The sequence below is a fragment of the Tachysurus fulvidraco genome, chromosome 10 (assembly GCF_022655615.1).
Source record: "Tachysurus fulvidraco isolate hzauxx_2018 chromosome 10, HZAU_PFXX_2.0, whole genome shotgun sequence".
NCBI classification, from domain to species: domain Eukaryota; kingdom Metazoa; phylum Chordata; class Actinopteri; order Siluriformes; family Bagridae; genus Tachysurus; species Tachysurus fulvidraco.
This window is the reverse complement of record NC_062527.1, coordinates 17092363-17118897: the sequence shown is the minus strand read 5'-3', so window position 1 is coordinate 17118897 and position 26535 is coordinate 17092363. Positions and strand designations below refer to the sequence as shown.

The 26535-nt window shown below is 36.1% G+C and overlaps 1 protein-coding gene and 1 long non-coding RNA gene across 2 annotated transcripts; one reads left to right on the top strand and one right to left on the bottom strand.

The window, feature by feature from the left end:
* Positions 1-1126: 1126 nt before the first annotated feature.
* Positions 1127-7038, bottom strand: LOC125145665. Its single transcript, XR_007144071.1, has 3 exons — positions 6902-7038; positions 2302-2362; positions 1127-1188 (listed from the first exon to the last, which is right to left on the bottom strand). It is a non-coding gene; the product is annotated as an uncharacterized LOC125145665 (long non-coding RNA).
* LOC113654859 (solute carrier family 22 member 5-like) lies at positions 6385-26535 on the top strand. Its single transcript, XM_027165125.2, has 11 exons — positions 6385-6533; positions 6915-7234; positions 12421-12524; positions 15676-15830; positions 16924-17095; positions 17904-18045; positions 18208-18293; positions 18707-18921; positions 20095-20277; positions 24796-24931; positions 25761-26535. Exons 2-11 carry the CDS (start codon positions 6920-6922, stop codon positions 25813-25815), a joined length of 1563 nt encoding a protein of 520 aa, XP_027020926.1. The 5' UTR covers positions 6385-6533; positions 6915-6919; the 3' UTR covers positions 25816-26535.

The window sequence follows — 26535 nt, the reverse complement described above, 5'->3', positions numbered from 1 at the left end:
GACTCAAATACAACCTCATCCTCATTTGGGTGAAACTGGAGAGTGTAATTATAAATATACAGTCTGACATTGAATTCCTATGCTGACCTTCTCCACCAACATCAGTGTCTGATTTCACTCACGTCCTTGTGCCTGAATAAATACTAATCCAAGTGGAAAGCCTTTACAGAAGAGTGGAACTCATTTTAACAGAATAAGGGAGGGTCAGATGTCCACAAACCTTTAGTCATATATATTGTGTACTTTTCATGCCAAATACAACTTGGGTTTTGCCAGAAAGCTCCGTTTGAATGTTAAATCACCACAGAATCCAGTTCTATTCAAAGATCTAGCAAATTCTGGAGAACTCATGTTATTCACAGATAAAACTTCCAGATAGTGTGTTGACATAAAGGTGGCATTTAACTGTAAATTTGCTACCAAATTCTTCAGATTGCCACAGTTTTATGAGGTGGTGAGATTTGTTGCCTTTTGTAATTATCCTCTTTGTCCACTGAGGCAAAACACACTTGTGTCTTCTTCCAGGAAGGTTCATTTCCATCTCTTGATTATCAGAATCAGAATCAGAATCATCTTTATTGCCAGGCATGTTTACACATGCGAGGAATTTGTTTTAGTGACATAATCTCCACAGTGTAACAGGACGTCATATGCAGTATAGAAGAAATTGTATGTACACATTTACAGGTGTGAAAATGTGCAGTTTAAATAAACATATGAAATATACATATGCAAATAAGTATACAATATATACAATTTGTATGTACACATGTGCAATTGTGAAGTGTGCAGTTGAAGTACACAGTACAGACAATATGTATGCATGTATGTACAGAGTGCAAGTATGAAATGTGCTATTGAGGTATACATAGTGCAAATATTAGGAGTCGTGTGTTCCATGGTGTTAATTGTTCATCAGATGGATTTCTTGAGGGAAGAAACTGTTCCTATGTCTGGTCGTTCTGGAGCTCAGGGCTCTGTAGCGCCGACCAGATGGCAACAGTTCAAAGAGGGAGTGTGCTGGATGTGAGGGGTCCAGAGTGATTTTCTTTGCTCTTTTGCTCACTCTGGAGGAGTACAGGTCTTGGAGAGTGGGGAGAGTTGTGCCAATGATTCGCTCAGCAGTCCGGACTACCCTCTGTAGTCTTCTGAGATCGAATTTGGTGGCTGAGCTGAACCAAACAGTTACTGAGGTGCAGAGGATGGATTCGATCATGGATCATGGATCATGGATCATTATTACACAAACACTGGATATGGACATCTCATGCCATTTTTTTGTCTCATTTCTTTTGGGCATTCTAATCTTATCATGCTGATATATCACTAATTGAATTTCACTTCTGTAGAACCTCATGCTTATGCTCCAGTGAAACAAAGTCATGGCTGTGTGACCACATAAGAGTTACTAAACATTTAGTTGACCGTTAAAACAGTATAATATAAATTGCTGGTTAATTCAGTATTTGAATAAAATAGTTTAATTAAATGTGTTACAACCTTTTTTCTCCCCAAGGGTGCCAATAATTTTTAGATCTATCTCTATAGTAGTCAGTGGGCCTAATAATTCAGACCCTGTAGATATTTAGTCAAAATTAAATTCCAGTTTTATTGGTCACATTAACATACATTTCTAGGAAATTTAATATAGTTTTATTATTTTTTTTATTTTATGTCAATATTATAGAGGAAATTAGGATTTTAAATGAATTCAAATAAAATACAGTAAAATAAAAAATAATATAATATAATAAAAATAAAAAAAAATAAAATAATGGAACTGCTGTGTAAAATAGAGTAATGGAAAATAAAATTACTTTTGAAGATTTGACCAGTGGAAGAAAAACAGAAGATAAATAGAAAATATATTACAAAAAAAAAAAGATTCTGCATGACTGACGTCACTAGTATGAATAACTATTATGAATAAAGTGCATATGTGGAACTGTATGCAGTTTTTAGTGCATAAATACTCTGATGTGGTTTAGTTTTATACAATGTTATGTGAGTGCATAAGTAAGGTGTGTGTGCATGTGTGTGTGTTTGTTGTTGTTGTGTGTATGAAGTGGAATTGTGGAAGTTTCTGAGTAAGCGAACACACCCACTGATTTTTTTTGCTGATAACAGAATATAGCACCGTATCATCTCCCGAGCCTGTTTATCTCACCCACACAACGGTTGCTTAACGACATTTTACTGTACATTGTTTCACCGAGCTACACCATTTATTTACTGCTAAACACCATAAATATCCTCTGTGCAGACAAACTGTGGGAAAGTTTGTAGAATGTTAAGTGTTACCTTGTCTGCGTTGCTGTGATTCTCTCCATCTTCTCCTCATTTCTTTTAATAACCGCATATCCTGAAGGATTTAAGTGGAAAGGGGTAGCTAAGTCATTTTGACTGACTGGAAGATCATGAGTTTAAATCAAAGCACTGCCAAGTTGTTTGACTGACAGACAGACAGACAGACAGACAGACAGACAGACAGACAATTAATTCCCACTTGGAAAATAGCTGTACAAGACAAAGGATAAAATATATAGAAATAAAGTTGATACAAATATTTACACTTTACAAAACTATGCAAAATATACACATAAAAATCTATATTTATTTACAAAATGTACCCAATATATAAACAGATGCAGATTACATTGCTGGTATTTAGCAGACACCCTTATCCAGAGTGACTTTACATTTTATTTCAAATTATACAACTGAGCAATTGAGGATTAAGAGCCTTGCTCAGGAGCCCAGCAGTTGCAGCTTGGTAGCTCTGGGAGTCAAACTCATGACCTTCCGATCAGTAGACCAACGCCTTAACCACTATTCTACCACAGCTTGGTGGACCTGGGAGTCAAACTCATGACCTCCTTTTTATATATATATTTTTTTCTGCTGTAACAGAGAAATTTCCCCATTGTGGGACAAATAAAGGAATATCTTATCTTATCTTAGTCCAACGCCTTAACCACTATTCTACCACAGCTTGGTGGACCTGGGAGTCAAAGTCATGACCTTCCGATCAGTAGTCCAACGCCTTAACCAGTATTCTACCACATTCAGATTAGATATGAATTGTCCTTCAGGTTGTAATAGAATGAGTGTGATTATCTTGTTCAGTAAAAAATTAAAAAGGTCAAAGGTGTCTCTGCACATGATGGATGCTTTATATAGAGATAAATGTTAGTCGCTTTGGATTAGGGCATCTGCCATATAATAGTCGTTTTACAATACTGATAAACCAGATCAGATCTGCATCACCTGAGCTGTGCTATAAAAGCTTTTAACACTTCACATGAGAGATCTTTTTGTAATGCATCATGTGATCAATTCTATACTAAATTCTACACTACCTAGTGTCCTGTTTTAGCATACAAAAATAGGAGAATGTAAAATTATAAAATATGTATTTTGTTTCTCTAAAGAACTTTTCTTTTTAGAAAGAAGGAGAAAGGGAGGCCTATTCTTTTTATCTTTATTGTGTAGTGTGTATGTAGTGTTGTGATTTATTCATGTTTCTATGTATAAAAAAAAGACAATAAAAAGATAAGCAAATTAAAAAAAACAAAAACATTAGAGGTGGCCATTCATTTTTTCAGCAAACTTTATAATAATAAAGTTATAGCTATTCATCTCCAAACATTACATCATAAGTACATAATGAGATAATACACTAAAACTGAATTATGAATTAATTTATGTATTTATTTATTTTGGTTGAAATCTACATGCTGAAATGTAGGTACAAAGTCCCTGATAGTGATTTCTGCTGACTGTATTGTGGATCATTACCCTGGTTCTCTGGGAAGGTTTCCAAAAGTTCCTTTAGACCCAAGCTCTTGTATCCAAGTACAAAAAACGTCCAATAAAAAGGCTTTTAAATTTCTCCTTTGAATACAAAGCAAGTCAAAGCCATCCTAACACATTAGAAGACTAATTGTATACTCGCAAACCACTGACAAATGTAAAGTATAAGTAAAAGCAAATGCTACTATGTAAAAAGTAATACAAACAAATGTATTATTATCTGTGTATTCGGTGTATTGTCTAATATGTGCATTTTGTTATCTATCCCATACTAGTAGAATTGGATAGTCCACAACCTTAAGCTCAACCAATATACACACAACCAAGCTGATGATTCAGATGTAACATTTGCCCCAATACCCCCCCCCCCCCAAAAAAAACTGAAAATACCCTGCATTAGTTACCGCCTGATTATGCTAAGTTATCTTGCTTAACAACTTCACCCTGAGAAAAATTCAGATGTCATTCACTAGAAGTAACAAAAGATGGCTTTTACCGGTCACTCCATACTCTGACTTCTTATTCTTTACTCTCTCTCTCTTTCTCTCTCTATCCTGATTGGCTGTCGGCTTTTACCAGTCACCCCAGACTTCTTTTGTGCCTACCATTGGGCTGTATTGCTGTTTGATGTGTCCGTTCCAATCTAACACCCCTGACACTGCGCATGAGTTCATTGGCTCTGGTAACATTTGAGAGTGTGAAAGTCATGAGAGACTGCCTGAGGCTCCAGGTAAAAGAAGAGCTCTGAGATGCATTCTTTTGAAACACTCACATTGACATTCCTGATGAACTGACCTGTCATCTATGTTCTCATTTTATGCATATTGTTTCTGGAACAGGCTCTGGATCCAGCATGAACCTGCCCAGGATATAGTGCTTACTAAAACTGAGAGAGTGTATAACTTCTGCTATAAACAGAATGCCATGCAGTTCAGACAGGTACACAATATTCTCACATTTCCTAAAGCAGATCTGTAGGATCTGTTAAATGGAGAAATGTGTAAGGATACTACTTATAAAACACACTAGCAGCAGCAAATCTGAATCACTGACTCAGGAGCCTAGGGGCCAGATTCTGACAATTCAATTGGGAAATTATGTAATTAGACTATAGCCCTGGAAACTAGCCCTGGATGACTGTCTGGTGTTTAATCACACCCTTCAGTGTCACCCAAATGAGGATGGGGTTCCCTTTTGAGTCTGGGTCTTCGAAGCATATTGTGTGCATATTTGTGTAATGAAAAATAATCCCATTCACATACACACTAAAAGCAAGAAAGCAAAATTCACAAACACAGACAAAAAAAAAGATAATTTAATAGAAAAACAAGCTGTACATGTACATATGCACAAAATATGTGTGTAACAGCATGTACCACGTCCTTTAGTGTTGTGTATAAAGTAAGCTGTTAAGTTCATGCGTAAACCATCATCGGTGGGTGAATCAAGGAATTTGTTGAAAGCCAAAGTTAAACAAGAAAGTGTTCAAGTGTTCAATTTGTTTGCTCGATGTTCTAACTGTGCCTTTTTTTCATTTTCTTTGAATTCTGAACACATGAATTTTAAGTAACCTGAGAGCACAATTAAATATTGTAAATGCTCATTGCAGTTCTTTGATATTTTAATGCTCCAGATGAGATCTCCAAATCCTTCAACACTACAACACTTATATTACAAATATATTGAATTGTATTTCCAGTATATCAAAGTATACAGTATTTCACAGTATATTTCTAATATCCACACTTTACACTAAAGTCTTTCCTCCAGCAGCGGGAATCATAAGAAGTCACTTTATATCATATTTGGTGTTAAAATTGTAGTCAGGAATTTGAGTTAATAGTTAGCTATTATGATATCAATAAACATGCGTTACAGATACAGAGTCGGTATAATTTTAATTGTAGGTGAAGAAGTCAGGAAGTTAGATCTTGAGTATATGTCAGTATATAATTTTTTTATTACAATTACATAATAATAATAATAATAATAATAATAATAATAATAAATAAATAAATAAATAAATAAATAAGAGAGAAAAAGAAATAAATATCTAATAATAATAATAATAATAATAATAATAATAATAATAATAATAAAAATAAATAATAATGTATACAATTAAAGTTTAAAATTAATTTAAAGAATATTAATTTAAAATACAATATATCCATATCCCTGTTGAGCAAGCTGGAGGCGACGGCGGCAAGGAAAAACTCCCTGAGAGAACATAAGGAAAAATCCTTGTGAGGAACCAGAATCAGAAGGGAACCCATCCTCTTTTGGGTGACACTGGACAGAATATTAAATGTCCTTTCTACGACATTTTATAATAATAATAATAATGCTAATAGAAAATATTTGTGCGTTTATACAGAGCTTTACGGTAACCACTGAGCACAATTCTCTTGGTACACTGTGGAAGCTGACACGTTTTTATTAATTAACAGTAACATCTTTTATTTTCGATGGGAAAAATATTTTTTATCCTAATATTTACAGTAATGTATAATATGTGAATTACCAGATAGCATATTGGCTGCAATAAATGCTGATAGCTAGATATTATTAGAAATTTGTGTGCGTGCGTGCGTTTGTGCGCGTGCACACGGTGATTTACGGTAACCACCAAAGGGGCTGGTGTGACAAGCTGCCGGTCCCCCGGTTCAGTTAAAATGTAGCCACTACGGAAGTTCACGCGCACTTTCTTATTAATGACGGTAAGTGACGATTTTTTTCTCCAAATAGAATTTAATTCAGTGCATCTTTATGTAATTTCAGTAGGCCTAACAAACATTTCTACACGGTTCTATATAAAAGCCCTATATAATAAAAGGTATATTCGTGGCAAGGTGTCTTATGCATCAGGTCACTGGGATTAATTTAATGAGAAATTAATGAGAAAATAAAATATTCTGTAAGAAAACCGAACAGTTCAGGAGACAAACCGATAGATTAAAGTCAAGGCCGTTTGTATAATATAATAAGTGTTTGTGTAAGATGTTCTATTTGAATGTTGTTGCTGGTGGTGGTTATTAATAAGCCCAGCTGTGTGCAGGTTACTCTTTAATAATACAGCCCTGTTTACCTTTACTCTGCAGCACTCATGGCGTCTCTGGACTATGAGGAAGTCACTGCGTTCCTGGGGGAATGGGGACCGTTTCAGCTCACCACCTTCCTCCTGCTCAGCCTCAGCATTGTGCCAAACGGATATACCGGGATGGCCATGGTGTTTCTCGCCGACACGCCGGAATTCCACTGCAGGTCACCGCACGTGAACACGAGCCAGGCGCAGGTTAACACCGGAGGTGCGCGCGACACCACCAGCGGCTGCGTGCAGAGCGTGAACAACATCACCGAGCCGTGCGCGAGCGGCTGGGAGTACAGCACCGAGCGCTACCACGACACTATAGTGACTGAGGTAATAAGCACTGGTTATTTTTTTTTTTACTACTTATTTATTTTATTATTGGAGTGTATATACATATGATATAATTACACATGATATAAAATCGTATATAAAGTATATATCGTATAAATTGTATATAAAGCATTTTCCTGCAATTTTGTGGATATCATTTTAAATACATTATTTTTTACCCTTTCAAACCTAGGACTAAATTATTATGAAAACATATCCAGAATATTTAGATGCTCTTTAAATACTTAATATCTTTTTCTAAATATCAGGCACTATGTATATTATACATTATCACTGATTTTTATTTCCTATGGATATCATTTTAACTCTTCGAATCAAAAACGATTATTAAAACATAACCAGATGCTTTTATTTTTAATTTTTTTTTAAGTGTGTTTAACCTGTTTTTGCCTCACGCCTCTGGGGTTGATTCTTGCCTCCACCTTGTGTGAGGAGTGCACATATATTTCAAGTGTTTCAGGTGTTTCCTCTGGGTACTCCAGTTTTCCTCCCTAGCCCAAACACATGTGATACTGGTGTGTGTGAAATGGTGTGTGAGGTCAGTGGCAGTATACAGCAACTGTTCAGGAATATATAAATAAAGAATATTCTTCTTCTTCTTCTTCTTCTTCTTCTTATTATTATTATTATTATTATCATTTTAAAAACGTTATTAATCCGTAATGAGCACGCCAAAGTTAACAGTGGCTTCCCAGAATTCCCTGAGATTATACAGTAGTCTCACGGATTCCCAAGAGCAGTAAAAAAAAAAAGTGATACAGAAAATGGATTCATGTAGGGATGGATATTGATATATGAATATTGAGGGATGGATATTGAGGGATGGATTAATATTGATCAACACTTTATATATATTATGTTCAATGATTTATGACTTTCTATTACTATTATTCCTTCTCCTCCTCCTCTCCTCCTCTCCTCCTCCTCCTCCTCCTCCTACTACTACTAATAGCAATAATAATATGACTCATTTAATGATATTACTTGTAAAATTAATGTCAGTAATTGTTAGTAATTATTATCAGTATAATAATAATTATTTAAAATAATTGTAATCCTAATCAGGTCTGTGCTGAGCTATTGGGTCTGTGCTGAGCTCGGAGTCTGCGATGACCCATTAGTTCCTCAGGAGCTCTTGGTTGCACTATTATAAACTGTTGTAGAAAGGACATTATTTACATGTCATTAGGATGGGTTCCCTTCTGAGCCTGGTTCCTCTCAAGGTTTCTTCCTCATATCATCTCAGGGAGGTCTTCCTTGCCACCATCACCTCCGGTTTGCTCATTGGGGATAGGAATAGATATATAGTATTTTAAATTTAAGTTAATCTTGTTTTTAAATTAATATTAAACTTCAATTGTATATATTCACTTATTTATTTTTATTTGTATTTTTTCTTCTTTTTATTATTATTATATATGTGTTTCCTTTTTTTCCTCTCTTCTGTTTCCATACTTCTGTAAAGCTGCTTTGAGACAATGGAAGATTGTTAAAAGCGCTATACAAATAAATTGAATTGAATGATCTTTTAATCTAATTAATAATTATTTTTAAAAATAAAATTTATTTTATAACTCATTGAATATATTGTGAAATATAGGTACTTGATATATCATGTAATGTGTTGAATCTCACACGGGAAAAATCCCTAGTGTGTAATTAGATTTATTTTTTTGTGTGTGAAAAGTCCAGTTCTAAAAAGCTATCTTCTTCAAAAAAAATATGACACAATATCTGGTACATACTTGTAATTTTTAATATTTGAATTGTTGCTTTCTACTCTTTTTAAAAAAAAAACATTTGTGTTGATCAGTTTAAAAAGCCCTGCATTAAATATGTGCACACTTTCAGGACCTAAAGAATCTGCATGACCAAAAAGTTTGATTGTGGCCTGATTTAACCACAACACCCAAATTCTGTTGTAGTTCTAAACACGCTCTATAAAGTTCATGGGCTGTATTTTGTGAGATGCTACCAGCAAGGGCATCATTGCAACACATCTTAGCTGTTATGAAAGTGGAGTTTAGTTTGAAATTTGACAACCATAAGAATCAGCAGAACTATGAAGGCTTTGAGTTCATTTCCCTCCTTCCCCATCCTTCTCACTGTGTTCATGGTTCAGATTTCCAGGGAAATTTTTTATAGTTGTAATTGTGCTTAATGGTATTATAAACTTCTTTTATAGTTTAGAATCTTTCACCTGATTTTTTTTCAAAGGTCAACACCCATTTTAATGATTAAAAAAGTAATTTTATTAAGAATGGTTGTTTATATATAAATTTTTCCTTTTTTGTTCTTGGGCATTTTAGGATCATTTTCAAACTTAGAATAAGCCCACTCATTCGGTTTCTCTATTCCATCAAACATTCCCTGAGAACTATGCTTAGCGATGTACTTAAAAATCAGCTGTTCCATTTTTACAAACTCAAAACATTTCTTAAATCTTATACATATTTTCTGTGACTATAGACTCTCTAGTTAACAGTTAGTCTATTTATTCAGAGCTCCAGTACTTCAGACGCAAATAAACAAATCAGCCACAATACATCTGGCTTTTGAACTCAAAGGTCTCATTAGTTTGAACACAGCCACACTCTGTCTGGCTGCGAATTCAAGTACAGTAACAAACAATAACACTCACAAACAATAACACTCACAAATACTCACAAACAATAAAACAGTGTAAAAGAAGAAAAATCTGCTTTTCTTACCTTTCCCCGCTTTTTTTTGTTTTGGGAAATCCCTCCTGGCTGGCTCGCCAATTTAAAAACAAATTTAAAAAAAAAATTAAAAAATTTTTTTAAAAATGAGGGTGAAGATCTTAATAAAGAACAAGAAGCTTATTCCAACATAGCAGGGACAAAATACATGAATTACTTTGGGTTCATCTGAGTCAGTAAGAACCCTGGACAAATCATGCTCAAGCATTTTATACTGTTTGTAGTTTAAACCAGGTTCCGCTTTGAATGTGTATTGATCGTAAGAACTGAGTGTCTCCCAAAATGGCTGGGATACATATTGTTGTCTAGCCGGATGTCTTTGAATGTTAATCATGGTCGTGTACACCTTGGCTTGGTATTGTTACAGTTGTTATCAACCAAATGGTCAGTGGCAGCTTGGCTGTGCTGGGCCTTGAACCCTGATCCTCCGATCAACAACCCAGAGCCTTAACCAGTTGCGCCATGTTTATTTTATTCGGCTGTTTTAGAAAGGTGCCAAAAATTTTGTATAGTAATGAATATTGTAAAATCTTAATATTGTTTTTAATCAAAATACAGGACATATCTTGACTCTTGTCACAAAAAGGTTGCCACAAATTTGGAAGCAAAGAGTTGTGTAGAAAGTCTTTCTCTTTACTGGAACTATGAGGCTAAGACCTGTTACAGCATGACAATGCACAAAGCGAGCTCCATGTAGACATGGTTTGCCAAAGTTGGAGTATATTAACTCCTGAATCCTGACACTGTCTCAAGCCCATTGAACACGTGTGTGTGTGTGTGTGTGTGTGTGTACATTCAACTCCTCATTCTTTCAGCACCAGTGTCTGATCTCACTAATGCTCATCAAGCTGAATGATCACACTCACAGGTGCACTACAAAATCTAGAGGAAGACACTTTCCCCCACATATCATTTGTGCAAGCATGCAAGTATTAACTCCTTGATGATTAAAATCCTGCTTCCTTGCTTGTACAAACACACCAGGATCTATGCCAGTCTATTTTTTTAGGCAGATCTCTAGCACCTGCTTTAAGCCAATAATTACAAGCGAGAAGTCAATAAAAGTTTAACAAGCATTCAACTTCAGTTGCTGTATTTATCTGTTGCCATTACTGTTTTAAAATGTATTTGTGAAACTCTGTAGACTGGCTGCAATGATAGTTCTGAGAAGCAGAGTTGGGAGAGTGCCAAGTTGTTAAGCTTGCACAAAGGCCTGTTGTTGTGACAGACTTCCGTTGCTGCACCTCTGCACTTTTCCTCATTTTCTCTCCTTTGTTGTCTCTCCATACATGCCATTTAGACATGCAAATTTACAGTATCATAGAGACAAATTTTACAAACATCCCAACCTAAGCAGCATGTATGCACCTGTCCTCATCTTAGTTACTACTGTTTACAAGAGAAAAAAATGGTGACAGAAAAGCATGTACAACAACAGGAAACCACAACTGTAGGAAAGTGTATTTCCTTTTTATTTCCCTTTCACTTTCTTTTTTTAACGTGATTTAGCATTGTTGTTATTTTAAATGCTATATAGCAATCCTATAGATGCTTTATTGCTTACATCAAGAAGTCAGAAGCACTTCCCTGCAGAGAATCCCATTACATAAACCAAACTTTTGTAATTAATGTATTTGTGCACTACGTTATAAAGGTTTGATCACTATTTGGCATATTGCATTGACTCCCATAAACATGGACATGTGACCGAATAGAATAAACTTAGCTTACTGTCTAAGAAACTGTTTATTGGTGTTGACCAAAAGATCAGGAATATCAACGGGTCTCGGTTTTAGTGTTCATATCATCGTACTGTAAGTCAAACTTTCGCACTCTTTCAGTAGATATTTCTTTAAAATGGTATAACCAATGAGATTTGGATTGTGGGTGAGCTGAGTGCTAATTGTAACTACAGTGTAATTTTAGCCATACTGAGCATTTTTTTTAGTAATTTAGCAACATGTCTGAGTGAAATGTTGACGTTCCAAAGGGTTTTGACTCATTTCTGATGTCATTTTGCCCTCACGTTGTTTGTAAAAACAACCTTGTTTTCTATATCATGTTTGCTAGTTTAAGCTCATGTTTTATAGCTGCCTAGTTAATTACATGTGCAAAGCTGATTTTCTTGAAAACGTCTTCTATTAGCAAAATTATCCGCTATCAGAAAACAATTTCAAGGTTGAACTTAGTGAAAATGTCTTGTAATAGAACTCGGTTACTGAGAAATAAGCCTAGTTCTCAAAATGAAAAACATTAGATAAAGTCAGTAAAATATTTGTATTCGTTGGGATCTCATTCTTTGTAATGTTCGGTCTATATTTTATTGTAAAATCGCTAAATTGTGGGAATTAGATAAAGGCAAATGTGTCATTATTTCCTGAATAATATTATTTGAATACGATTTGACTTAAAACTGATGTTGTGTGACTGTGTTTGTCCTCACAGTGGAATCTGGTTTGCGGAGATGCCTGGAAGGTTCCCTTCACGCTGTCTATCTTTTTTGTGGGAGTGCTGAGTGGGTCGTTCATATCCGGAGAGCTGTCTGACAGGTACAGTTCAAACACAGATAAGTAATCAACACTTTTGTAAGGTTGTATTTCTAACATACAGAATTTACTGAGAATTCACACTACGCTAAATCTACACTAGTCTAAACTCAAACGTGATAATAGCAGACATGGATCAAAGGCTTATAGCTTACACAGACAATGAGTTAACATTTACTGCCATGGTTTGGCAACAAATTAACCTCAGCAGTAAATGTCAACGCCCCTATGTTTGTTTGTTTTTTTTTTTTTTACAAATGAGCTATTATGTATGTATGTACACTAAAATTTGATTCAGATCAATCAACATACGGACATATTTGCTTTTTAAATCTATAAGAGAGACTCTTCAGATCGCTGTATTAAGGAGGTAAATATGCATCATTCAGTACAGTTAGCTCACTAGATTGTGGTTAGCAAAAGAATGGAGGACACGGAGGTGGCCATGTTTTTATCCCCTACTAAAACAATCCTAAGATCTGACTTCAAACGCAGAATAATACAGTGCTGCAGCGATGATATATTTTTGTAGGCCAACCTGGAAAATAACATCAATCTGGTTTCCTTGACCAAAAGCCAATTGTATTATAGCACTGACTTTTGGATTATCACAGAAAATCAGTTCTGTGATTCTTGTACAGTTTGACCATGAAAAACAACTGTTATGAGTTTTGAAGCCTGCGGTAAGTAAAACGCTAAAAACAAACCACAGTCGCACGATTTCAGCATCACCAGCACTAAGCTTTAATGCTTTCAATCTTTGAAAAACATGTTCTCTAATAAGGATCCCCTGTGCTCTATTTGTGGATGAAGCTGAATGAATGAAAATTATGAAATGGAAGTATACACTAGCGCATTATTAGTATAAATACAACAAGGAGGGTGTGGTAGATAAGCTTCCTGTTTGCCATGATGGTGTTTAACGTCCCTGACAACATCTGTAGTCCTGTTTAGTATTACTAAACCTGTGGGGTATTACTGAGGTATTTTTGTCCTACAATAACTCGAACATAACTCAAGTTTGTGTTAACCACAGATCTTTAACCAGAGTGGATGGAGTTGCCATCCATTGGCATGGTGGTGAATTATTACTAGCAGATATGACAGTAATGCTTTTACCAAGACACAGGAAGTGGTTTAAAGTGGGCTAAAAACATTGCTTGTCCCATTTGTGAAGTTTCACTGATGTGTTATAACCAGAAATGCCTCATCAACAACATCCCTAGTCAAATATTCACTTCACTTAAAACTTTAATATGAGTACTGGATTTCCAGTATTAACTGGATTAACCCTAATTTTTCTGTTTACACATTAAACACATTTTATGCTCCATGACAGAACTTAATAACCATTCGGCCTGCCTTATAATTAACTTTGAAGTCCACAGGTTGAAATGAATGTTTATGGTAATCACACATGCATTGATGCAGTGGATGGAGATTAAGGGATTGTTTGGTTAAGGATGGTTCATTAATGACGACAGGACGGTGTGCCGCCTCAGAAACTTTGTGAAGCCGCCTGTCGATTGATTTCCAATCACAGTACATCCTGAAGTTATTAGTTAAATGATATTATTCCTACTTCTATCAGTTACAGTTATGGCAGACGCCAATATAATACCCTCCAGACCCATGCCGAATTCCACACTAGAACATGTCCAAACGTAAATACTATACAATAAAATTGGATTGAATTGAATTCAATTGAATTTGTTCATGTGTACTGTTTACACTAGAGAAACAATAAATTATTAGAACAAGTGTTTTAAAATAAACTGTTTGCGTCACATCATTGCCAACTCTAAACTCCATTTCCCAGCAAATACTACAGCCTACAGACATGGCTGCCATGGACTACATTCCTCACCATACACACACACACACACACACACACACTGAACATGTAGTGAAGAGTCTGTTCCTTGGGTCATTGTTACCAGTTGTAAATATCTTCCTGGTTTCTGTTTTTCTCATGTTGCTCTTGCTTTGCTTTATTCACGTCTGACACATTTGCTGAGCACCTGACACATTGTTTTATGTACTGACCTTGAGCTTGAATAACAATTCTATCCTTCTGCCATTGTGTTATTATCATTTTATTTCCAGACACCAAAAAATAAATAAAATTGCTTCTCTTCTGTTATGTTCAGCTCTGAGTGTCTTTGTTAAGTCTCAGTCCACAGTGGTGTTTAATGACTCATATGAAAGTAAACACTCGGTGATTAAATTATTTAATTTTTGCAAAGTATTCGTAGAAAAGTTGCACTCATTTTCACACCAACATTTCCTATCTTCAAATTAGAACCCATCTCTGCTGTCTGCTTGTTTGTGATGTGTTCTCACAATGAAAGGGAACAAAATCCTGATTCATTTTATGTCAGACTTGCGGCCACATAACAATTCATTATTTTATACTATTTGAAAATGTCCCATGGGTCGATTTCCATTCCAGCGGCTGAACGAACCGTCAGTGTAATACTGCAAAACCTGCTCTCAGACAACTGACGGAAAATGAATCATCCCCTTTCTGACCAATCAGAAGTAAGAATTCAACAGCATTGCAGTGTATTAAAATATTACTTTAATTGTCTGTTGAGGAGCAAGAAGGAACAAGGATATATTTTAATTTTATGATCTGTTTATTAGGACCAATAAAAACGCCTACGCTTGGATGATGGTGTGAAAAGTCCTTAAGACGTTTAGATAGGGTCTGTGGTGAACTTGACAAGTTAGTTCCTCTGGAGCTCTCGGTTGCACAACTACAAACTGTTGTAGAAAGGACAGACTTTACATTTACATTATTTCCGGTCATGTGTCATCAAAATGAGGATGGGTTCACGTCGGAGTCTGTTTCCTCTCAAGTTTTCTTCCTCATGTCCTCTCAGGGAGTTTTTCCTCGCCACCATCACCTCCGTCTTGCACATTAGGGTTAAATGTTGGAGATAAAGAGTAACTTACATTTTTTATTCTGTTTCTATACTTACATAAAGCTGCTTTGAGACATGTTAATTGGTAAAAGCGCTATACAAATAAATTGAATTGAAAATTGAATTGAAATAAATTCTATTAGACTCTATTAAAATTCATTTTGACCATAAATAGTTTACAATCAGAGCAGGTTTATGAGCAGGTCTATTTCTTTGTCTTCTGTCAGGTTTGGACGGAAGACGGTCCTGTTCGCCACCATGGCCACTCAGCTGGTGTGCAGTCTGCTCCAGGTCGTCTCAGTCAACTGGGAGATGTTTGCTATTTTTTTCTGTCTTACAGGCTTCGGCCAGAACTCCAACTACATGGCGGCTTTTGTGCTAGGCAGGTGGAGAGACCATCATGTTATCACTCACTAAATGTTACATTTTTTTTTTAAACCTCCCCTTAGACGAACTATATTCGATGACACGTTTGTTGTGTAATCTTTGCTTCTTAAATATTCCACAGCAGCTACAAGTCAGTCACATCCTGTTCCTCAGTGATATCACGCAGGAGTGCTGTGTTTTAGGACACGGTGTGACTTACACGATTACTGTAAATTCAGACAACTTTTGCATTAGTGCACATTATCATTCAGCTACAGCATTGTACGTTCTAAATAAGGGCTACGATGTGTAACAATTGGCTATTTGAACTGGATGTGCAGTTTATAACCGAGGAACACGTTTTGTCCTTTTAGTACAAATTATGCCAAATTTATCAACATTAGCTGTTTTAAATGATTGATTTCATATTCACTTGATTTCACATGAGAAATATTTTGCTGGGCGACAGTAAATTCAGACTAAACAGAATCCCGTGTTTTGTTATCTGACATTTCACACGGCTTGTACTTTACCTGGGGTTGATAGTTAATCCTGGCTTTTTACACTGGATTTTCTTTTATTTGCATATTTCTGCTTATTGGATAAATACAGCATAATACAGACAATACTCTTTTTATTATTATTATTATTACTGCATTATGTATTTATTTTTGAAGTTTTTTAAACTATAAATAATTATAGTAAACACTCCTTTCCTTTTCTTTTACCACTTACGGTATTTATGTATGTGTGTGTATGTGTGTGTGTGTATATATATATATATATATATATATATATATATATATATATATATATATATATATATATATATATATATATATATATAAAATATGCATCTTTAAACTAGATTTAATTAGAATAAAACACTTCTTTCTTTTATTACCTACAGTTTTCTTTTGTTTCACAGAAAATATGCACACATTTTTCGCCTTGAACAAAATCCTTTAAGAAGCTAGAACCCACAAAGTTTCCCATAAAATCCTTAAAAAAGAGAAGTATTATGGGAGTCAGTCTGCTCTTGACAAATCCAAGGTCAAGTAATCTGTATCTCTCTCTCTCTCTTTTTTTTTTGCCTCTTTCTCTCTCAGGCTCGGAGCTCCTGGGGAAGAATTTGCGTCTGGCTTTTTCTGTGCTCGGTGTGTGTGTGTTTTATGCAGTGGGTTATGCTCTCTTACCCCTATTTGCCTATTATTTGAGGAGTTGGAGGATTTTACTCACAGCGCTGTCACTTCCTGCACTACTCTACATCCCCCTCTGGTGGTAAGACTACAGTAGTGCAACAGCACCACTTCTCATCATGGAACATTAAAGGTGGGGTGCACGATGTTGAAAAATGCTTCAGAAAACTGAAACAACCATGTAGCCAATGAGAAGAAAGGGGTGTGTCTTGTCAATATGCATAGGAGAGTGTGTTCAGCGCGCATGTCTGACATTAGCCGAAAGCGATTGAAACATTGACATGGCGGATACCTGCCGTTACATAATATTTGCCTGGGTTACGTATGTATGTGTGGGGCGGAGCTAAAAAAAACAGGGGTGACACCTATTTGGGTTTGTTGTGTGTTTGTTTTGGTGATTTCAAATGTCAACATTTGGCTTTCAAACATAGTGCATCTCACCTTTAAAAAGTTAGAAACATTTGAGGAAAAAAAAAGTTGTGATTAATTACATACACAATTCTCAGTTTATAAGCTTGTCTTTATTTGTAATTTCCATTCATTTGTATATTTTCTTAATTGATCTATTAATTCATTATTTGTCGATTACTTTTCAATGAATCATCTATTTATTTATTTGTTTGTTTATTTATTTATTTATTTGCATAGTGGGTTTTATAGAGTTCAGGTTTTTTGTGGAGTCGAGGAAATGATTTGCAGATTTTTAAACAGACTGCAGTACAGAATATTACAGATATAGGAAATCAAGCTCTCTTCTCTATGGGTCCATGACTTTCGTACAAAAAGGTTTATTTCATGCAAAAAGAGTTTTATGGAAGCTTTATGACTTCACCACTTCTCCTCTACTGTCTTTTTGTTAACTTTTTGTTACTTGTTTTCTCCACCGTAAGGTTTATTCCAGAGTCTCCACGCTGGCTGTTGTCTAAAGGCCGTGTCCGGGAAGCAGAGGACATCATTAGAGCAGCGGCAAGGAAAAATGGTATCACTCCTCCTGAGGATATATTTAAGGATTCAGAACTGATTAAATCTGAGGTCAGAACTGCATGCTCATCTCTAAAACCCTCAGTCGTGATGAGCAGATGTGGATGATGATATGTTCTCTCTCTCTCTCTCTCTCTGTGTGTGTGTGTGTGTGTGTGTGTGTGTGTGTGTGTGTGTGTGTGTGTGTGTGTGTGTGTGTGTGTGTGTCCAAAGTCTACAAATTCTGTCTCCTATTCGTATATGGACCTGATCAGAACTCAGAAGATAAGGAGTGTAACTCTGCTGAACAGTGTTGTGTGGTAAAATCATCATCGACTCCCCTTTCCTCATTTTATAATTAATGAGACTTAAATAAGTGAATAATTGTGTGGAAAGAAAATAAATAAAAGAATGACCAAAGTAAATGTTAAATATCCTAATTTACAAATATAAATTTTATATTATATTAATTATAGTAAAAAAAACTCCTTACATATTTCAAATAATTAATTTTATCTTTTGCTTATTTTTTCCTTTACTACTTACTTTTATTTCTCATTGTTGATTTTCAAGCAGATTTCACTAATTTTATTTTATCTTTTGCTTCTATTGATTTATTTTGACATTTTTTTTTTTTTTTACAGATTTATAATATTGTATTTTATTGTTTTATTTATATCCTTTAATTTCACACTAGCAATGAATGTAAATGAATGTTGTTTCTTTTTCCCAGGTTCACCATCACCATCAGCTACTTCGGCCTGTGTCTGAGCACTCCTAACATGAACGGAGACCCGTACCTGAACTGTCTGTTCTCGGCTCTGACAGAGGTGGCGGCGTACATCCTGACATGGCTCCTGATCAAGGTGGTGCCGAGACGAGTGCTCATTACAGGTCCACTGCTGAGCGGTGGCCTCTTCCTGCTGCTTATCCCGGCCGTGCCTTCGGGTGAGAACCTTTAACATGACACCGTCAACCTTAAAGCATCACCAGAAGCCAGAAACAAAAGCTTGCAGAATATTTTTTACGAATAACTTAATTTGCTTTTGATACTGGTTACTGTAACATTACGAAATTTTACAAATTGTCAAAGGCTCTGTTTCTGTACTTGAGTTGTGGTTCAGAGACTTTTATTAACATGCCTAATGTTAATGCTAAATTGTTCCACTGAGATACATGTTTACATTTTTCAGCATTTGGCAGACATCTTTATCTAGAGCAACTTCTCATTTATTAAAACTGAGCAAATGAGGGTTAAGTGCCTTGCTCAGAGGCCTGGTGGTGGCAGATTGATGGACCTGGTATATGAGCTCTCAACCTTCCAATCAGTAGTCTAACACCATAACCACTGAGCTACCACATCCCCCATATACAGTATATAGTTAGATTGGGACAGTTGTACCTCAGCTGGTTAAGGCTCTGGATTGTTGATTAGACGATTGGGGTTCAAGCCCCAACACTGCCAAGCTGCTACTGTTGGGCTCTTAAGCAAGGCCCTTAACTCTCTCTGCTTTAGGCGTGCTGTATCATTGACCTCACTGACTCTGCGCTCAGACTCCACCCTCTCCAGTTGGGATATGTGAAGAGAGAATTTCACTGTTCTGTAATGTATATGTGACAAGCACAATGCTTCTTATCCTCTCAGTTCATGTCATTGGTAATATTGTGCATCTAATTTATAAAACCTTTATTCTAGGTTGTCAAACTTGCCATCGCCGTTGAGCTAGTAATCTGAGAAAAGAAGACAAGGAAAACAATTTTAGAAATGTATTCTTTATTTCCTAAACACTAGGAAACACTAGTTCTATTATCTCAGGTTTTAAAAGAAAGATTTTGGTCAAATAAAGATTGGGATTTAATTTTTAAGTTTTTATAGAGGTAATGGATAGAAATATTCCATAGATTATAGATTAGAATAAAGAATATAGAAATATTTCATAGATTAATTAGACATTAATAATAAAATAAATGTCTAATAAGTCTAAATCCTGAGGCACAAACGTTTCCTAGTGGTCGTGGCAGATTACTAGAGTATGTAGAGTACATGATTTGTGAACTGTATTGTATATATTTGTGTGACTTTTATTTACTTAGTTGACCGAATGTTTCTTGTTACTCTAGATTATGGCAGCGTGACGGTGGTCTTGGCCATGGTGGGGAAGCTCGGAGTCACGGCAGCTTTTGCTGTCCTCTACATCTCCACGGCGGAGCAGGTCCCCACGGTGGTGCGTGGGATGGGGATGGGAATCTGCAGCATGTGCTCCAAGATCGGCAGCACCATCTCTCCGTTTTTCCCCTACTTCAGTGAGTAGTGATGGGTAGATAGATAGATAGATAGATAGATAGATAGATAGATAGATAGATAGATAGATAGATAGATAGATAGATAGATGGATAGATAGATAGATGGATGGATGGACAGATGTTTCTCTCTTCATTCCTGCTCTCTGCCACAGGTTCTTGTTCATAAGCATCTAAAATTTGTATTATTTTATTTTTATTTTATTTGTATTAGAAATTTTATAACAGACTTGCGGTGATGAAATAATTCATTTGCTTATACTGACTGGACAAGTCCCATAAGTTAAACAGTGTTGGTCTGTAACGTTATTATTAGTCCTAGTGGTCAGAAAGGGGAACTACAACAAGCAGGTATAATACAGCAACATGTTCAGGGGAGGAGCAGAGGACAGAAATGATTTGGTTATGTTTTTATACTAAACTGGGCTGGCGTAAACTAATCAGAGAACATCTTTGATCTTGTTTTATAGCAAATAATTTGAGTCTAATCTCATTTCCAACAAACAAAGGCAAAGTGTAAGTGAGGAGAGTTTGTACAGAGCCGTTTCTATTGTATAATATATATCAGAAATACGTGCAGATCGTCCAATGTGTTCTTTGGCCTTATTTCAGGTCTTTTGTGTGGTTTTTGAGGTGCTGTTGGATTTGGATGGTGTGGTGTGACACTTTTCTGGGTTGTGTCGGGAAGCAGTCGGTGAAGCAGGCTTAGGAAAACTTATACAGTTTCCTTTTTAGTGATTTGGACCCTTTTTCAGAGCTCTGTGTTGCTTAGCTCTTTCTCCAGGCATCTAATTTTTCCTCTCTTTATCCTTGCCAATGCTCACTAAAGCACAAAACAAAACCTACTAATCAGAATGTTATGATTTCACATCTCAGAATAAGCTGTTACTCCTAGGCCCTTGAGCAAGGCTCTTAACCCTCAGCTGCTTGGTTGTATAAAATCAATAAATGTAAGTCTGTCTAGATCAGGAGCATTGCTGGGGTTGGAACGGATGAGGGGCTTAGCTTCCTGAGACTATAACTCGTGTAAAAATGACATCACTAAATAACAAAATTGTATTAATATAAAATGATGGTAACTTCAATTTGATTAAATAAAGTTTTAATTTAATCAGAACTACAAACTTACAAACTTACTAAATTTGGTGGAACAACTGCATTATTATTACCTTACCAACTGTTCCAATGAATGAATGAATGAATGAAAGAAAGAATAACTACTGTTTAATAGCTGTATTCTAACAACAGTGCCACCTGCTGACCGGAATAGGTACTGTTCTCTTTAACAGCTTGACATGTAAGTTTTAAACCTGCATATAGTGGAATTAATACAATTAAGCCTATCGAACAGACAGATTTTCTTGTACTGGTAAATCTTGTATTTTATTTGTCATGTAAAATGATTTCAGTCTTAAAAAGACATGGGGCCTTTGACGGCACCTGAGGGGATTTAGCCCCCAAAGCCCCACCCTTACAACACTACTGCTCTTGAGAAAGGCATCTGCCAAATGCCATGAACAAAAACTGGTGCTTGACCACGCTCACATTTCCACAGATGGACATTTTCCTGATACCTTGCAATCCTGGTTAAAATTGTCACCTCTTCTCTGTGCACCTGCTATATAAGGCAGAACTCAACAAATATATACATCTAAAACCGTCCAAAACGAGCTGCTGGTCTGCTCACTGTATAAAAGCAACTCTAAACTGCATGTTACACAGTTACTCTAAACATTCACTAGATCGTGGACTATAGCAAAATTCAATTGTGATCTCATCATGATTAATACCTCATCTTTCCCTACTGAACTCTATGGTCACAAGCTGTGGCTGATGGCAGTCAAAACAAATGCACTAAAAAAATGCCGGCTTAAAAACGTTTACTTTGAAAATAACTAGCTATTTATCAGGTTAAAAAAGGGTAAAAATGCTTAGACATTATTCTGAGCTTAATGTTTAAAATAAAAACTTTTTTATACAAATTATAAAAAAAATACAAAGTGTGTGTGAGTGTGTGTGAGTGTGTGTGAGTGTGTGTGAGTGTGTGTGAGTGTGTGTGAGTGTGTGTGAGTGTGTGTGAGTGAGTGTGTGTGAGTGTGTGTGCGTGTGTGTGCGTGTGTGTGCGTGTGTGTGCGTGTGTGTGCGTGTGTGTGCGTGTGTGTGTGTGCGTGTGTGTGCGTGTGTGTGCGTGTGTGTGAGTGTGTGTGAGTGTGTGTGAGTGAGGAAGCTCTTTGTCTTAAAGCAAGACTTATTGGTTTAAACTAAATCGAATTATAATTAGAATAGAAATTCTGATGATCAGATTAAGTCAAGTACAAGAGACAAAGAGTTTTTCAGTAAGGAATCACCTCAGATGTGATATTCCAGATTTGGGCATTGACCATGACCTCCACCTGAACATCATCCTTGTTCGCACTCGTAGCAGGTTGTACCTGCAGTAGGTTTATAATTACACCTCAGTGTAGGTCAGGACTATGAAGGGTTCCTGTCTCCTTGGTATTTAAACACACTGAAGTGTAAAATTTCAGCGAACCTGACACACATGGCACTTAGCGGTTATTTGAGACGTCTTTTCTCGAACAGAAGGAAGCAGATTTCTCACTCAGCACACTTACTGTGAGGTCCAGGGATCATGAGGTAATGCATTAGGAGCGTGGATCGTTTACATCTCCATCGGTTAATCTAGCTGTGTGTTGTCGTGTGCTCAATATGTCCTGGCTGTTTAAAGTGTTTGTAACTATAGCATTTATTTTCATTTGAATAGTCACTCGTGTTAGACGTAACAGCTCCAAGCAGCTGACACACAACCTACACTACTGTCTATTATATCTGGACTTACAGTAGATTCCTTCCTTTCTTTCTTTCTTTCTTTATTCTTCTTCACTAAGAGCTTTATCCTGATCTTGTCACATTATATCCAGTGCCTATACCAAATGAGTGGTTTTCTTTCTTTCTTTCTTTCTTTCTTTCTTTCTTTCTTTCTAACGTCTGTCATTTTTTCTTTCTTTCTTTCTTTCTTTCTTTCTTTCTTTCTTTCTTTCTTTCTTTCTTTCTTTCTAACGGCCGTCATCTTTTCTTTTCTTTCTTTCTTTCTTTCTTTCTTTCTCTCTCTCTTTCTTTCTTACTAACGTCCATCATTCTTTCTTTTTCTTTCTTTCTTTCTTTCTTTTTCTATTTTTCTTTTTCTATTTTTCTTTCTCTATCTATCTATCTTTCTTTCTTTCTTTCTTTCTTTCTTTCTTTCTTACTAACGTCCATCATTCTTTCTATCTTTCTTTCTTTCTTTCTTTCTTTCTTTCTTTCTTTCTTTCTTACTAATGTCAGTCATCCTTTCTTTCTCTTCTTTCTCTTCTTTCTTTCTTTCTTTCTTTCTTTCTAACGTCCATTTTTCTTTCTTTCTTTCTTTCTTTCTTTCTTTCTTTCTTTCTTTCTTTCTTTCTTTCTTTCTTTCTTTCTTTCTTTCTTTCTTTCTTTCTCCCTCACTCCATTTTTCTTTCTTTCTTTCTTTCTTTCTTTCTTTCTTTCTTTCTTTCTTTCTTTCTTTCTTACTAACGTCCATTTTTCTTTCTTTCTTTCTTTCTTTCTTTCTTTCTTTCTTTCTTTCTTTCTTTCTTTCTTTCTTTCTTTCTTTCGTCTGCTTTACAGTAGTTTAATGTGTAGATTTGCAAAAGCCCCTTAGTTGGTTACACAACAAAGGCCTTGGGTAGTTTTACCCCTGCAAAACTATCCAACAAATATAATATTTGTATGCATGTGTTTCAGCACATCATTCTCCATCATTAACCTTATATTCTTCCAACAATATTCCTTCGATCAATACGTTTCATTTAAAACTCCCATAGGAGAAGTTGAGTGAAGAGTTCAGCTGATTTGAGAAGCTCCTCCTTGGTGAAGCTCCTCACGAAGCTGGTTGTGAAGGTACTGCTGCCGTGGCTCCTGTCTCCCTCCTGTCCGCCACGATTCATCCATCATTCCTTTGTACCTGGACACCTTATTTGTTCTTGCACAAACACTCACCCATTGCTTCAGTGCTTAACCTTACCTGGGTATTATAGATGTACACAAGAACCACTGCTGTGAAAACATAGATGGTCCTGTGCTCATCTCTTATTCTTATTCACAATTTGCCTATTTATTATACAGGTGTACGTTGTCTTATACACTACTGGTGTCACCCAGAAGACTTTACTTTGTCTCTATGGCCCTTTGTACTTTACGGATCTAAATCTACATCTGGCTTTCTGTAAACCTGCTTTGTGACAATGTTTGTACAATTAGATGGGATTCTAACGTCCATGTAGCTAATGAGAGTGTTTAAAGAGTACAGACCGTTATTATGTTGTCTCAGTGTGTGTGTGTGTGTGTGTGTGTGTGTGTGTTAGCAGAATCTCTGCCATTTTTTTAAATCCCTATGATCTCCTTTAGATCTCCAAATTTGTCGTTTTGCCTCAAAAACCAAATAAAGCTAAATACATCTGGAAAATGATTTTTTTTTCATTTCTTTTTCTTTTTTTTTTGCAGGTTATTACGACCAGACTCTGCCCTACATTCTGATGGGAATACTGACACTCATCGCCGGGCTGCTGAGTATTCTGATGCCAGAGACACGAGGCATTCCCCTCCCCGAGGCCCTCTCACAAGTACAGAGTCTAAACTGGTATGTCTCTGCTTGCTACAAGGCTGCACGGTCAGCCTGAGGTGTAGCTTCTTCAGCTGTAATTATTACCTGTAGAAGAACAGAAATCTGTCTACCAAAGAGATCTACCAAACCTACATCCATATCGACCCTCCAATTAAACTCCAATTTAAACTTCACACAAAAATATCAAGGGAAGGAAACGTCAGTAAAGATCAGGAGAGTCGAGTTCCACTAGGTTAGATCGTTGTTATTAGCATTTTTTTGCATGAAGAATCCCTTCAATTACAATCTAAACAGAGATTCTGCTTTGGTTACAGGTATGTTACTGTAGTATATCAGAAAATGATGAGCGAAGAATAAGGAAAGGAAATTGACTTGTGGGATATTTTCAATCAGTGTTTTTAACGCTGTTGATAACCTTACACAGAATTTAAGTGTTTGTAGAAAGCACTTGGTGTCACAGAGAGAAGAAAAAAAAATGCACTTCAATTTTTTTACATTTCTTAACACCTTTCTGTGAATAATTTGCCCTCTAGTAGACCATGGAAAACCAGAAAAAAAACGTCTAAAACACTACAAATTCTTAAAGTACCGAGTGTCTACTTTCATATGAGCTTCATATTAATTATATGGACTGAAACATGACATTCGATGCTGAACACAGACACAACAAAACAAGGTATCAGCGATATTCAGTCTATTCTTTTTTATTAGGTGTAGATGATGCAGAGTTCAGTGGTTGAGCTGTTGCTATAGAAACGAGAATGTATTCAGTCAAGCATATTAATTCGTAACCTGCGACTGATATGAGAGGTTTTGTGATTTCCACCTGTTTGTTTTCACCCAGGTGCTGCGGCTGGGGTAGAAATCGTCCGAAATCAGAAAAATCAACGAAGCTGTGATCCGAGGATCCCAATGTAGCAACACGCACTTTCTGATACTTGACCTTTATACAAAGGCCATCACATATATTTTACTAAGTAGGTTTACACTAACATCGATCATCTGGTAATCACTTTTTTTTTAAGCAGCGTTTTCATTTGTCAGATTTCAGTACGATTTATAATTAATTCACAGATTTGCATATTGCTAAATATATTCATATCTAATTAGGAACAGGTTTATAAAGAATACGAATTAAATCCTTTTTAAACGTGTTTATATTATTTATCGTGCTGGTGGAAGAAAAAAAAAGATGACAAACAAATTTGATCAAATGAATCAGCACCGCCTCGATGCCCGATGACGCCTGAGATAGGCACAGGCTCCCCGTGACCCGAGGTAGTTCGGATAAAGCGGTAGAAAATGAGTGAGAGTGAATCAGCACCACAAATAAAGTCATTTCTCTCAAATGAACGTGACCTGGATCTGTTTTTAGATCCTTATACAGCCTGTGATAAAAATCACACCCTGAGATCCGTAACAGCTTCATAAACACCGAGATGAACTTCTTCAGGGTTGAGTTTGTGTTGATATCGAGGACCTGAGACGGCTGTGTCCAGAGCTTTAACTTTCCTGTAATAAAGATGTACCAAATACCGATGTACATTTTGTTGTGTGACTGAAATTCTTAAAAGAACATTTTTTTTTTTGATAAGTAAATTTACAGTTTTGACGTCTGA

Coding starts and splice junctions, on each gene's coding strand:
- LOC113654859 (XM_027165125.2), top strand. CDS start 6,920: ATGGCGTCTCTGGACTATGAGGAAGTCACTGCGTTCCTGGGGGAATGG. Junction 18,046..18,207: donor CAGAACTGATTAAATCTGAG/GTCAGAACTGCA, acceptor GTGTGTCCAAAG/TCTACAAATTCTGTCTCCTA. Junction 18,922..20,094: donor TATCCCGGCCGTGCCTTCGG/GTGAGAACCTTT, acceptor TTGTTACTCTAG/ATTATGGCAGCGTGACGGTG.